The sequence below is a fragment of the Theobroma cacao genome, chromosome 6 (genome assembly GCF_053813885.1).
Source record: "Theobroma cacao isolate CCN51 chromosome 6, ASM5381388v1, whole genome shotgun sequence".
Taxonomy (NCBI): Eukaryota; Viridiplantae; Streptophyta; class Magnoliopsida; order Malvales; family Malvaceae; genus Theobroma; species Theobroma cacao.
The window spans coordinates 28,521,622-28,535,069 of NC_142644.1; the positions used below are offsets into that span (position 1 = coordinate 28,521,622).

At 37.0% G+C, this 13,448-nt stretch overlaps 2 protein-coding genes and 1 long non-coding RNA gene across 3 annotated transcripts; 2 read left to right on the top strand and 1 right to left on the bottom strand.

Moving 5' to 3' along the window:
• Positions 1–113: 113 nt before the first annotated feature.
• On the top strand, positions 114–752 carry LOC148762263 (uncharacterized). Its single transcript, XR_016027039.1, has 2 exons — positions 114–351; positions 465–752. It is a non-coding gene; the product is annotated as an uncharacterized LOC148762263 (long non-coding RNA).
• Positions 753–5,275: 4,523 nt separating this feature from the next.
• LOC18596669 (CBL-interacting serine/threonine-protein kinase 12-like) lies at positions 5,276–7,161 on the top strand. Its single transcript, XM_018122923.2, has one exon. It carries the CDS (start codon positions 5,439–5,441, stop codon positions 6,855–6,857), a length of 1,419 nt encoding a protein of 472 aa, XP_017978412.2. The 5' UTR covers positions 5,276–5,438; the 3' UTR covers positions 6,858–7,161.
• A 3,846-nt stretch (positions 7,162–11,007) lies between these two features.
• On the bottom strand, positions 11,008–12,892 carry CIPK20 (CBL-interacting protein kinase 20). The gene has a single exon (XM_007025292.3). The coding sequence runs from the start codon at positions 12,572–12,574 to the stop codon at positions 11,150–11,152; it is 1,425 nt and encodes a 474-aa protein (XP_007025354.3). The 5' UTR covers positions 12,575–12,892; the 3' UTR covers positions 11,008–11,149.
• Between the last annotated feature and the right edge of the window lie 556 nt (positions 12,893–13,448).

The following is a 13,448-nucleotide window of genomic DNA, read 5'->3' on the forward strand; positions in this document are numbered from 1 at the left end:
AGTGCTTGCTGGGGTTGACTGCATAATTTATCACTTGCGACTGACTTCTGCCTCAGGTAGTCATAAATATCACCATTTGCTGATGCGGTGATTGCTGAAAAAAGAAATCCTTGCATGGACCAACACCCTTTGGTTTGCTTGCGTTTGCTTCTTTGCACTCTTGGTGATGGAGTTTGTTGCTTTAATCTTTACTGCGGTGCTCGTTTCTTTGCATAGTTTGGACGGTTTAACCATACACAACCAAGCTTTGCTTCACCCCGAGTGACAAAAATAAGCTCATTGTTTTGTCAATGGGCCCCGTTATTGATCAATGGCAGTACGAAGCTTTCTCAAGAACAGAACGACATCATGGTGGGCATGCAAATGATGCACCCCCCATATGCATTTCTTTTTGGGGTCAAAGTTTGGTGTTCTTTCTGATAAGTTGGATACTGGAGATTAATGCAGTGACTGGGTCTTTGCAGATGGTGAGGTCTAGCTGTCTCAGAAAAGAAACTTCCTTATCAAAGTGGGAAACATTGTCATTGGGTGCTGCGGATCAAGCTCCACATTTGGGTCATGATTCTATTTCAATCTTCAATTTTGGACATATATTTCGAAATAATCACTAGTTCTATCTGCTTTTTGACCCTTCACCATAACACAATTGCAGTGTATTTCACAAAGTTTGTGTCTACTTCCTGTCTCTGTCTTTTTATCTACAGCTAGCATCCAAGCAAAAAATCTATCTCCACTTGGATTTTGCTTTGTTATCTCACATTGGAAAATGTCGTTCTTCTTCAAAATCAAAGCCTGCACTTCATATCTCAGAGAATCCTTACTTGAAATGTACTCTCTTTCCAAACTCATTTGTGTAGTCAAATCAAATATATTTGAAGAAAGATAATCGAAAAAGTTGCAAGCATTTGTTAATACTCAGGTTGCAGCTTTTTACTAATAGTCGTGCTGCATGCTTATTTGTTTAACAAGTTGAATATCCATTTATAGATTAGTATATAGTTTTAAGAAGTTGAACAAAAAAAATATGATGTGAAAATGATCAAAGAGAATAGTTGCTTCTAATCATCACTTTCTAGATAATGAAGAATTTTTTTGCACTGAAAAAAGGCATTCCCCCCTTAACGAACCCCAACCACAACAATTCCCCCACTACTCTCTCATCTAGCAGTAATGGGCAAACAAATCATTAATGAATTAATTTGCTTTAATTATCACATGACATGAGTGATTGCAGCGGCTCCACTACAATTCTTCTGTAACTGTTTGACAATAAAGCAAATCTACTTTATCAATGAAATGAGAGTGGCACAAACCTGGATATATATATTCAGACCATCATGCTCAAAGAACTTGACCCAAAAATTTAACAATAGTTCCATCATACCATCCAAATTCTGCTCATAGTTAATGTTCTCCTTTAACGTCTCGTTTAGTATAATTTTTTCATAATTATGCGTTACATGTTCATTTTTATATCATTAACTAAAAACCTTAATTTTAAAATCTTTCATTTTAAACTTTAAACATTGATATGAAATATGTTAAAAATACATGACGTAAAATTATAAAAAAAAAAAGCTGCAAGTAAAGATAAAAGATCCATATTCACCCAAAGAAAGGAGTCAATTATATGCATTGAAATTCAAAGCATTTTCTCTAATTAAACAGAACCCACCATAATTTTGGCTTAATTTATGCCCTGATGAAGTACAATTAATAAGCAATAGAAGGTGGGTTTGGAAGCAGGCAGGCATAACTTGCCCCATGGTTTCCGTCTGCAGACCTCACCCTTGTCCCCTCACATGATTTTTGGCTTAATTATTCCATCGTTTTTCTTTTATCATCATATATAAAACCATATACTCCTAGTAATAAAATAATATAGTCGTATTTGAACTTGTTTGGAGGGTAAGTTGATGGTTGGAACGGATTCACCTAATCCACAAAATTCCAACCCAACATTCCAAAAGAATGACAACTAAGTTTAAGCCATGCCCTGATCCCACCTAAAAGTTGAGAGGCAGAATGTTAAGAATTGCTATTTTTATGTATTTTATCATCATTATGTTCAAAATAATCCATCTATCTTTCTACCTAGTACACCTTGGCAGGTTAATATAATTTTTTTTTTACCTGTGAGCATGAGTAGTGGGTGACAGCCCAGTAAAAGTTGGAAATCTGTACTGCTTTTGGCTACATGTATAATTGAAACGAATAATTTACAAAATAACTAGCAAACAAGAAGAACTATAGAGTATGCTACAGTCTATGATGATGCCGTGTGGTTTACCCATGAGAGAACCAAACCCTACTTTACATGGATTAAATTATCATCTTGATCGTGATTGATTCATTATTAAATAGAGATATCCATCGTGAATGTGAATTGGGTTAGGAATGCAATTCCATTTTGCAACGCTAGACCAATCAAAACAACGAACTGTGGGGGAGAGTGGCCTGGGATTGTTGATGGATCAACATTCTTAGCCCAAATAAAGTGGGCTACCACAATCAATTACAATTTTCTGGCCCAGAAGACTAATCCCATTTATGAATTGGGAAAGAAGACTAGTACAAGCATGACATGACAATTACCGAGTGGGGGAAGACATGAGTAGAGAAATCTAACTTGGGTTTTTAGTATTATCTTGCATGTGGATTGGTTTTATTTGTTATATAGCAACATGCTAAATATATATGATTGGATTCTTGTAACGCTAATGACGTGATCATCACTCACAAAATAATTAAGCAACAAAAATTAATTTTGTCAAACGACGAGTCATTCATGGACACCAACAAACTTGCAAAAAAGGGTCAAAAAGAGCTGGAGATTAATAATCTTTGAAGCAATCTTTTTCTTACACCAATCTTGTCCTTGCAAATATATGGAAGGTTAAAAGTTGAAAACCTAATCAAAGTATGCATTTCACTTTATATATATATATATATAAATATATAGACAAAAAAATATTAAATTTTATAATTAAATCAAGTACTTGTGTATAGTTTTTTTTTGAATTATTTTAAATATGCGTATCATTATCCTTCCATACACTTCGTAAATAATGCTAATGGGATAATATTTTACATTTCTTATGCTAATCTTGATAAGTACGGAAGACAAAGTATGAAACATATACAAATTTATTTGAGAAAGCTAATTGTCTTATCGTATCTTCCTTAGACTTTAATGAAGATGTTTAAATTATTTTGTCCTCAAATTGATTAGATTTGATATCTTGGGTAGATTTTGAAATGGAGTCACAACTCAGAAGTGTCAGCAAACACACTTTCTACGGAATTCTGGAAAAGATTTCACCAACTTTCCGAAAGACGTAATAAACAACAGAAATAACCATGTTTATCCTTGCATGAGGGCCAAAGGCAGATTGTCAAGGCACTTTTTGATTCACGCACTTAAAACATTCATCATCCCATCCAGCAATCACCCAATCACATGGAGTGCAATCATCAAAATGAAAGAGGGGGGCACAATTTTTTTTTTAAATTTATTTTACTCATTTGATTGTAAGTTCACTACTTCCTCGAAAATGAAACAGGCAAAAAAAAAAAGAAAAGTCAAAGTTCTCTTATTGGTTGCGCGTCTTTAATTCATCACCGACCATCAGCCTGACTTCCGCATATCCACGGCAACACCACAGTTATAGCCCACGGATCCCAAAAGAAATCTCGCTCTATGTCATATCTAGCGGTGATTGAATGCAGATTGCTACATGCTGAGTTGATTTGGGCGGCAGGGGATGAGGAGAAGGGCGAGGTTCAAAAATGAGATATGCCGACGTGTAGTGCACGTATCCTCATACGCACCGTTAAGGAAGGAACACGTGGTGACCGGCAAATTGGGAGATCGGGCTGTTTGGTAGGGGCGGAATAGTTAGGTTTGTAAAAGATGGTTACTGGTCGGGCCTGTGTACGCTTCACAAAGAGTGACGTAATACGTTACACTTATACATCGATCGCTGTCCTCCCGAGTGTGTTGAGCTGTCACGTGGAAAAGGTCTCCGCGTCTCTCTCCTCGTTAATTCCCACGTAGATTCCTCCCGTTGTTCTCTTTAATCAAATGAGAGAAAATCATCAAATTATCATAATAATAATTTTTTTAAAAGATCATAACAGTAAATATCAAGCGGGGAAGGTTTATGTTAAATCAAAAAATTATTGTAAATGTAGAAAATTTCCACCAATGAATGATAGCCATTTTCAATAATTTGAATAGAGGTAGTTAAATAAATTTGATATAATATTTAAATAAACCTTTAAACTATTTTTAAAATATTTAAATAAAATTTTATTTTTTTAATGTGTTTAATCAAGTTCTTATATTTTTTTTGAATCAAATAAACTCTTATAATTAATTATTTTTAGTGAAAATATCATTTATCATTTTATATCTATGTGGCATTGACATATCATTAATGTAATAATGAAAAATATCACATAATTATGTTATTATATCAAATTAGTATGTCATATAATTATTAATTATGATATGTTAACATATCATGTCAGCGTTACGCGGTATAAAATGACAAATAAGATTTTGATTAAATCATTAATCATAAAGTTTTATTTGACTTAAAATAAAAATAAAAATATTTATTTGATTCAAAATAAAAATAAAAAATTTGATTAAACATATTAATAATATAAAGACTTATTTATATTTTTTAAATGATTTAGAAACTTTTTTTTATATATTATATCAATAAATTATTATAAACAAAGGATTATACTCTCGTAGAAGACTTTTTTTAATTAGGGAATTGTTTTTTTTTAAAGTAAACTACCTTTAATTTTGTGTTTTTAACTTTTTTTTCCTTGTAGTATCTATTTTTCTTAATCAATAGCATGTGAATATTTTTGAATGATTACATTGTCTCAGACTACTGATAAAATTATCAAAATATTTTAAAATTAAAATTAATATATTTATTCACGCTTAAAAAGTATTTTGTAATTTTACTAATAAAAAATTAATACACCCCTAGTAATTTCAAATTTTTAAAAAATTAAATTCTACCTACATAGCTTGTAATTTCAATTTTTATCACATTTTGTGTTTTTAATTTTCCGATTAACATCGTGTGATTTTTTTTTAAATGATAACTTAGAATTGTTGAGAAAATTCTTGAAAAAAACCTGGCATGTTAACATGTAAGTTCAAAGAACCCTCTAAAACAAAAACTAATAAAAAAAACCTAAAATAGAAAAACAAACACAGAGTATATTCCCCTCTTGTTTAAAAGCATCTCCTTTCTCCAACCCCTTAACAAATTCAATTTCTTTAGACCACTCAGTCTCCCACCCAATAAAAAGGTTAAAACGAACACTCTCAGTTGTCCTCCTTCGAATGGCCAATCATTAACCATTCAAATTTCATTCTTTCAAATAACCAAACCCTAACCTCCACCGCAATGGATTGCAGCTCCGTCGCCACCGCCAAGAAAGACGCAAACGGTGGCCAAGCTCTTCTCTTAGGACGCTACGAGGTCGGAAAACTCCTTGGACACGGCACTTTCGCTAAAGTTTACCATGCGCGCAACGTCAAATCCGGTGACAGTGTAGCCATCAAAGTGATCGACAAGGAAAAAATCCTTAAAGGTGGCTTAATCGCTCACATCAAGCGCGAGATCGCCATCCTACGCCGCGTTCGTCACCCGAACATCGTCCAACTCTTCGAAGTTATGGCCACCAAATCCAAAATCTACTTCGTCATGGAATACGTACGCGGTGGCGAACTCTTTAACAAAGTTGCCAAAGGCCGATTAAAAGAAGACGCCGCCAGAAAATACTTCCAGCAATTAATCTCAGCTGTCAATTTTTGTCACGCGCGCGGCGTTTACCATCGGGACTTGAAGCCCGAGAATCTACTGCTAGACGACGGAGGGAATTTAAAAGTCTCCGATTTCGGGTTGAGCGCGGTTTCGGATCAGATCCGGCAAGACGGTTTGTTTCATACGTTTTGCGGGACCCCTGCTTACGTGGCACCGGAAGTTTTGGCGAGGAAAGGATACGATGCGGCGAAAGTAGATATCTGGTCTTGCGGGGTAATATTATTTGTTTTAATGGCGGGGTATTTACCGTTTCACGATCACAACGTTATGGCTATGTACAAGAAGATTTACAAGGGTGAGTTCAGGTGTCCGAGATGGTTTTCACCTGAGTTAACTCGGCTACTTACGAAGCTTCTGGATACGAATCCGGAAAAGAGAATAACGATTCCGGAAATCATGGAGAACCGATGGTTTAAAAAGGGGTTTAAACATATTAAGTTTTACATTGAGGATGATAAATTATGCAATGTTGAGGAGGACGACGATGACGTGGGATCATGTTCGGACCAGTCATCATTGTCGGAATCAGAAGCTGAGTTCGAAACTAGGAGGAAAGTTACTTCACTACCGAGGCCGGCTAGTTTAAATGCGTTTGATCTTATTTCGTTTTCCCCGGGGTTTAATTTATCTGGATTGTTTGAGGAAGGAGAGGAAGGAGCGAGGTTTGTTTCCGGGGCGCCGGTTTCGAAAATTATATCCAAATTGGAGGAGATAGCGAAGGTGGTTAGTTTTACAGTGAGGAAAAAGGATTGTAGAGTTAGCTTGGAGGGTTCTCGAGAAGGGGTGAAAGGGCCATTGACAATTGCTGCTGAGATATTCGAGTTGACGCCTTCTTTGGTTGTTGTGGAAGTGAAGAAGAAAGGAGGGGACCGAGGAGAGTACGAGGAGTTTTGTAACAGGGAATTGAAACCTGGGTTAGAGAATTTGATGCTGGAGGAATCACGATCTACTGCTGTCGCTGCTGCCGATGTTTCACATTTACCTTCGGATACGGAATAGAGAGAGAGGGGGCAGGGAAAAGGGTAAGCCTTTCTCTTTCTCTCTGTTTTCTTTTTCTTTTGCTAAGGCTTTTGTATCATAAAAAAAGTTATTCTTTTCGATTTTCATTTTGTTATGCTACTTAGGCGGAGCTTTAGATGACTTGATATATTTGTATGATCCATTCTCGTATCGGGAAGGATAGATTAGATTACAGAGAATTGAATACGAATTCCTACTAATCTTGGCAATTGGGTTTCTGGCTTGTATATTTGATATTTCCATCCACTTTATTGAGAAATGAATTAATGAGAAATTTAATTTATATATAGCCTTATAATTTTGACAATACTTTGCATTAGCATCTGGTATGGATGTATTTTTTTTTGTTCATCTGTTGCTGAATTTCTACATGCAACTAGCGTTTATGTTATCTTGATTATGTGGACTTTGGCTTGTTTGCTTTAAGGCAATAGCATATGGGAAGAATGACCTGACTCATAAACTTCACTCCACTATTTTAATAGCCTTAATCTCAAGCTACTTGAGGATTTGGAATAATGATTTTGTAGAAAAATAAAAACTCTAACCAGCAGAGTTTAGTATCTGCTGCTGGTAACAGAAAGTTTATAGTTCTTCTTAGTTTCAAGTTTAACTGGAAGAAGTAAAATCTAATGTGAACCCATAATAGATGCGTAGCAGCTTTTGATTTGGAGGTTTTTGTATAAATATTGGCCTTCGATCCAATCTAGTTGAGTTGTTTTTCTTATGAGTTTCTCCTGACCGCTCAAAGTTTTGCTAGATAGGTAGGCAGGGCTCACTCTGTACGCACTTTTGACCCTTAATAAGTGAAGCAGAAAAGTGTTGACATCCTAATGTTCAATGGAAAATGTGTACAAGGAATCTACCTGTCTAAATTTGAAAGCATGTTCATAAACGGTTATAAGTCTCTAGCAAGAATTGCATGCCATGTCTCTTCTCTGTCCATGAGTTGCACATTGCTGAAATGCGAGCCACACAAGTAACATCTCAATTCAATTTCAGCTAATTTAATTTCATGCCAAATTACTCTAAACCCTCAGTTAGAGCTCCAACTAGTTGTCTGATGGAGTGTTGCTTTTCTATAAGACGGAGGTGGTTGAAAGGAAAAGGACTGCCGTGAGGATTGAAATCAAGTCTTTTATGCACTTCCGCTCCTTTTAATTTTTTTTGGGTACAATAAAAAGATTTACTTAGCATTTAATTCATCAGTTCGTTTATGTCTATTGATTTGAATTTGGCCTCTAGGATGCATTGGTAAAAGGCAATTGTACAGTTCGGCCATTTATGAGACATTGTTTTGACATTATTGATATGTGGCCCTCTGTTGTCCAAAGGGTTGCAACTATCACAACCCTGAAAATGATATTGGAACCATTATATGCATGTATGGACAAATTACAGTCACAAGTTTTTGCAATCAACAGGAATGGACTATTCGTACTCTTTTCTTCCTCTTTATCCTTGATGTCATTTTATGGGTCCGGGAGGTCATCCATGCAATGGCCTAAAATTAAAAAATAGCCGTAAACCAAGCCAGTTGGATCAGAATCTTCTGGCAAATGGTTCTGGCTTGATTCGATTATTATTACTCCGAGTAATGCTAGATGCTTCCTCTTGCAAATCAAGCTATTAATTAGCGATGTGTTCATTTCGCAAGTTGCTTAAACGAATCTGACTCCGATGATTGGACTAATTGTTCCAACAGGCGTTCAAGAACACGACAGAAACCTTAAACAGCAAATTAAATAATGCCTTTGGTTTATTCTGTTATGGTATTTTGTTCATGCAATTGCCAATGTGCTTACCAAAAATGCCAGTTGGGTAGGCAAAGAGTTTATGGCTTTCCATTACTATTAGACCACCATAGGGATTCCTTGTTTCCGTCAAGATTCATTTGGAGAGAAGCCTAGATTCATGAGCAGCGAGCGGGGATGTAGATAGCATGTGCTTATTTGTACTAAAAAATATTGACTTATGGATCAATTTGATTGCCTTTACAGATGGTTTAACTTTAGTCACGCGAGTAGGTACTTGGGTAGGATTTATATTTTGTTTTTGTGGGATTTAGGTGGACCAATTTTCTGGGTCAAGTGCATTTTTTCCTGCTTGTAGGAGGCTTTAGCTATCAGTATACTATTCATTAGCACAGCCAAAAAATTAATGGACCACGTGCAGGAATTATGACATTAGTATGCGACTTGAAAGTTCAAACTAGCTTTCCCCTTTTGTCATTTTCTTTCTACAGTTTCAGTTATTTATTTATTTATTGAATGGACGACCTTGAATGAAATGGAGACACAGAGATCAGAAAAGAGTGAAAGCCAGCATCACCGATTGAAAATTCATTGGAATTTTTTAGGCTTTGTTCGGATTCTGGACACATCTTTTGTTAACATTTTCTAGTGGAGATATTGATTTAATTAATCATGTTTTTTTGACGTTTCGGTTGTTTTGGTCAGCCGAAATCTTGAAAGAATTGAACTTTAAAAAACTGTCAGTATTTTGTTGTGCTGTTTCTGTTTTTTCTTGGGGCATCTCAATCCAAAATCTTTTTAAAGTGTAGATTTTCCATTTAATTGTCATTTTCTGATGGCGTCAAATTTGTCTTGTTGCAATGTGAGTATAGGTAACTGGAGTCTCTGTAACTCAGCTTCGTTCATGAGATTAGATAAAAGGGTTGATAGCTGCAATGGGAGTTTTGGTGGAAGCAGGCATAAGTGAGTTCATGGTGTTCTCACTTCTCACTGAGTCGTTGGGGTTGCAGAGCAATGTCGCCAAAGTTTGACCACTCGGCTTATGCTGGGGATTATAGTCTTGCAATTGAGAGGAGACATTCAAACCTTGGCTTAATAATAACATGCACAAAGAGAAAGGTCCAGCGGCCAACTCACAGATATCAGATAGTATGAACTTTAATGACATGCGAGAAGCACTACTGACTGATGCAGGTCTAATTTCCAGTTGGGTTCTGTCGGAGCTTTGGGGAAAAAGGCAGGAGAAACTTCATATTTTTTAATGACAATTCAATTCACTTGCCGAACCTGAAGAGGATTCTTTCTTCAAAAGTAGGAATTCAAGAGCTTGAAGCTGGGGATTCTTGGTTTGAATAGGTTGCCACACTTGGTCCTGAATTTGCAACTTATCTGACCATGCTGCAGAAGACGAATACCCCAACTACAAAATCCTGTCAGAGATTTCAGCTCTGGTGCCGATCAACATCCTACTAATTTATTTTCCAAATTGATACTACGGTATTGTCTTAAAGGGTATGGTGCATGTAGCTTTAATAGCTCGCAGCCTAGTCTGGCTGATACCAGTAAATTTTTTCACAATTCTGTAACTGCAGCCGACACTAAACTTTACTTTCAAGTTTCAACTGCTGAACCCACCTGCCTGGTGCTGCCGGTTCTTCTGCGGTGAAGTTAATGTCTCTTTTTCTTTTGGGGACAAGAAATTAAAATCTTTACTACTTTGAAACAAAGTACAAATTTAAAGCAGTTCATTATATGGTTATATAATGAACCTATCCTTGCCTCCTAAGGTAACATAACAGTTTTATGGCCCGGACATTAAAGGTAGCAAGTGCCTGTTTTGCTTTAGAAAATTCAATGCTGGGAATTGGTAAGAACATGCACATATCCATTTGTGGCCTGTGGTCCGTGAATCAGGACGCACCCTGGACTGGTATTGAGATTCAATTTAACAGCCAAATCCTCGTCTGCCCTAAAACATGAGCAGACTTATTCAACTCGGCCTTTGATCAGCTTCCAGTAACTATCAAAACTTGAGTTCAAGTTCACTGGCTCGGGGACAGATCAGAACCTCTAGTAACAAGTAAGAACTTACAGTAGAGGAACCAGAATGAGTGGCATCCTCCATGTATTGCACTTTGAAATCAGTTGAACTAATGCACCCCGACTTTTCCCAACAATTAAAAAGAATATATATGAGAAAGGAAATCATGTCATCTGGACTCTGTTAGTGCTAACTGGTTAAATGCTATGGCGAGTTGATAGAGCCTTGGCATGTAAATCTCAGGCCGGACTTGTTTAGAGTCATCTTGTTTATAATTTTCGCAGAAAAGTTAATTTGTGCATAAACTAAAACCCTCTTTGGCAGAAATTCAATCTACAAGATAAGAAAAGCAATTGAAACTCACTGAGGGCCGGAAGCTCTATTTGGCAGCAATTACATATATATTTGAACCAAAAAAAAAAAAAATTGTAGAAGCCCCTTCTATACAGGAAAAGAAAACCCAAAGCAGGTTCTGGTTATGATTGTTGCTGCTCATTTCCTTGCCAAGTCCACACTATATCCTTCAGCGAAGGCTTCAATTCTTGGTTACAGAACTTCTTATATTCCAAGGTATCCCCGGCGGTTTTGTTCAACTCTACCACATAAAAAGAAGGCGTAACTTCAAAAATCTCAGCATCTATAGCAAGCAGTCCTTTTCTCCCTTCCTTGCTGCCCTGCAATTTTACCTTTCCGTCCTTATTCTTGATGCTAAAACTCTCGGTCTGAGCTATTTGTTGAAATTTAGAAACGATATCTGTGGCTGGTTTTCTGGTCGTAAATCGTGAATAATTTCTTTGATCCAAATCTTTCTCAAACAAGCCTGATAAATCAAAACCTTGTGAAAGAGAGATAATATCAAAAGCATTGAAAAAACTCGGCCTGACAGGGCTTGTTGGCACTGCTGCTTCGTTCTGAGAACTGTTTTCACGACCTGAAGAGTCAAAGACAGCATGAACATCGCTAATTAACAAGTCTATGCGACGAGCGTGAGGGGATGGTGGTGGGCTATCGATATGTTTATACCCCTTCTTAAACCAACTGTTCTCCATGAGCTTAGCCACCGTGATTCTTGGGCTTGGATTCGGGTCAAGAATCCTTGAAAGAAGCTTCCGAACTTCTGGTGGAATCCATTGTGGGCATCTGAATTCTCCTCTGCATATCTTTCTATACATTTCCATGAGATTCTGATCATGAAAGGGAAGAAAACCTGCCAACAGAACGTAAAGAATGACCCCACATGACCAAATATCAGCCTTGGCTCCATCGTAGCCTTTCTTGTTGATGACTTCTGGTGCAACATAGGCTGGTGTTCCACAAGTCGTGTGAAGAAGGCCATCTTGTCTCCTTGATTCTTTCAAAGCACTCAAGCCGAAATCCGAAACCTTCAGATTCCCATTTTCATCAAGGAGGAGATTCTCTGGCTTCAAATCCCGATGATAAACCCCCCTGCTATGGCAATAATCAACAGCTGCAATCAATTGCTGGAAATAGTGTCGGGCGGCATCTTCCTTGAGCTTCCCTTTGGCAACCTTGTTGAAAAGCTCACCACCTCTAACATATTCCATGACAAAATATATTTTGGCCTTGCTAGCCATGACCTCGTAGAGCCGAACAACATTGGGATGCCTGACAAGGCGCATAACTGAGATTTCACGCTTGATTTGATCTATTAAACCCCCTTTCATTATCTTCTCTTTATCGATAACCTTAATGGCGCAGCTTTGGCCTGTTGTCAGGTTTCTGGCATGGTAAACCTTGGCGAATGTCCCTTGCCCGAGTAACCGCCCAAGCTCAAACCTGTTCATCAATATTACCCCTTTCTTCTCCATAATCTCTCCTTCTGCTGCACAAATCAATGCTGAAGGTTCTACAGGTAACAATGAATTAATGGATAAAACCATGCACTTTCTTGAACATTTTGCTATGGTTTCTTTGGTTAAGAACCGAGACAATCAGTCCTTTTTGGACAAAGGACGAGAGAAGGGGCTAGGGGACTAAGCTGATTCAAAATTTGCCCTACCAATAGGCACTAGGCCCGGCAAGAAATATTAATCCCCTTTGAAAATGGCACAAAACTTGGTATATTTTCTTTGTGGCAAAACTGCAAAAATCTTTACCAGAATTCCCCCCCACAAAAAAAAAAAGACAGACAAAGAAAAACAGAAAAAGCAGACTTGTTCAAAAATAGCACAAGATGGGTGAGCCTCTATTATTGAAGGTCTGGACATAATTTCCCTCCTATATATAGTCACTTTCAGAATGCTGATGTTTTGGATCTTGTAAACAGGGATCGGACGGCTACAATTATTATCTGGGTAACGTTTGGTTTTCATGCAGCATACATAGGAACTTCGAAGAAAATGCTTTCTCTAGACACGCGGCTGTAAAATGGATTAACATTGAATGATGAGATGAACATGAGAATCAAGTGGTGGACATCTCCAGCCAGTAAAAAACGAACTTCGGGAATATTGTGTATATACAAAATTCATGGAAATCCGCACAAATGGCACTAGATTTTTAGCATGTGTGGGAAACGGGGTTACCCCGCTTTCATTTGATTAACTACTAGATAAGCTTGATTTCCTTGGCAGTTGCTTTGGGAAAACAAGCTGAATCAGATCCTTTGTATTTGGTAATCTAGCTTGGTTGCGGGTATAATTGTATTTGGCAAGTCAAAATACCTTTCTTTTGGTAAGTCAATTAGTGATTGTTTTCAAATCCTAACATAATGATCTCATTCTTTCGTAATACATTGATTGCATTACATCATAA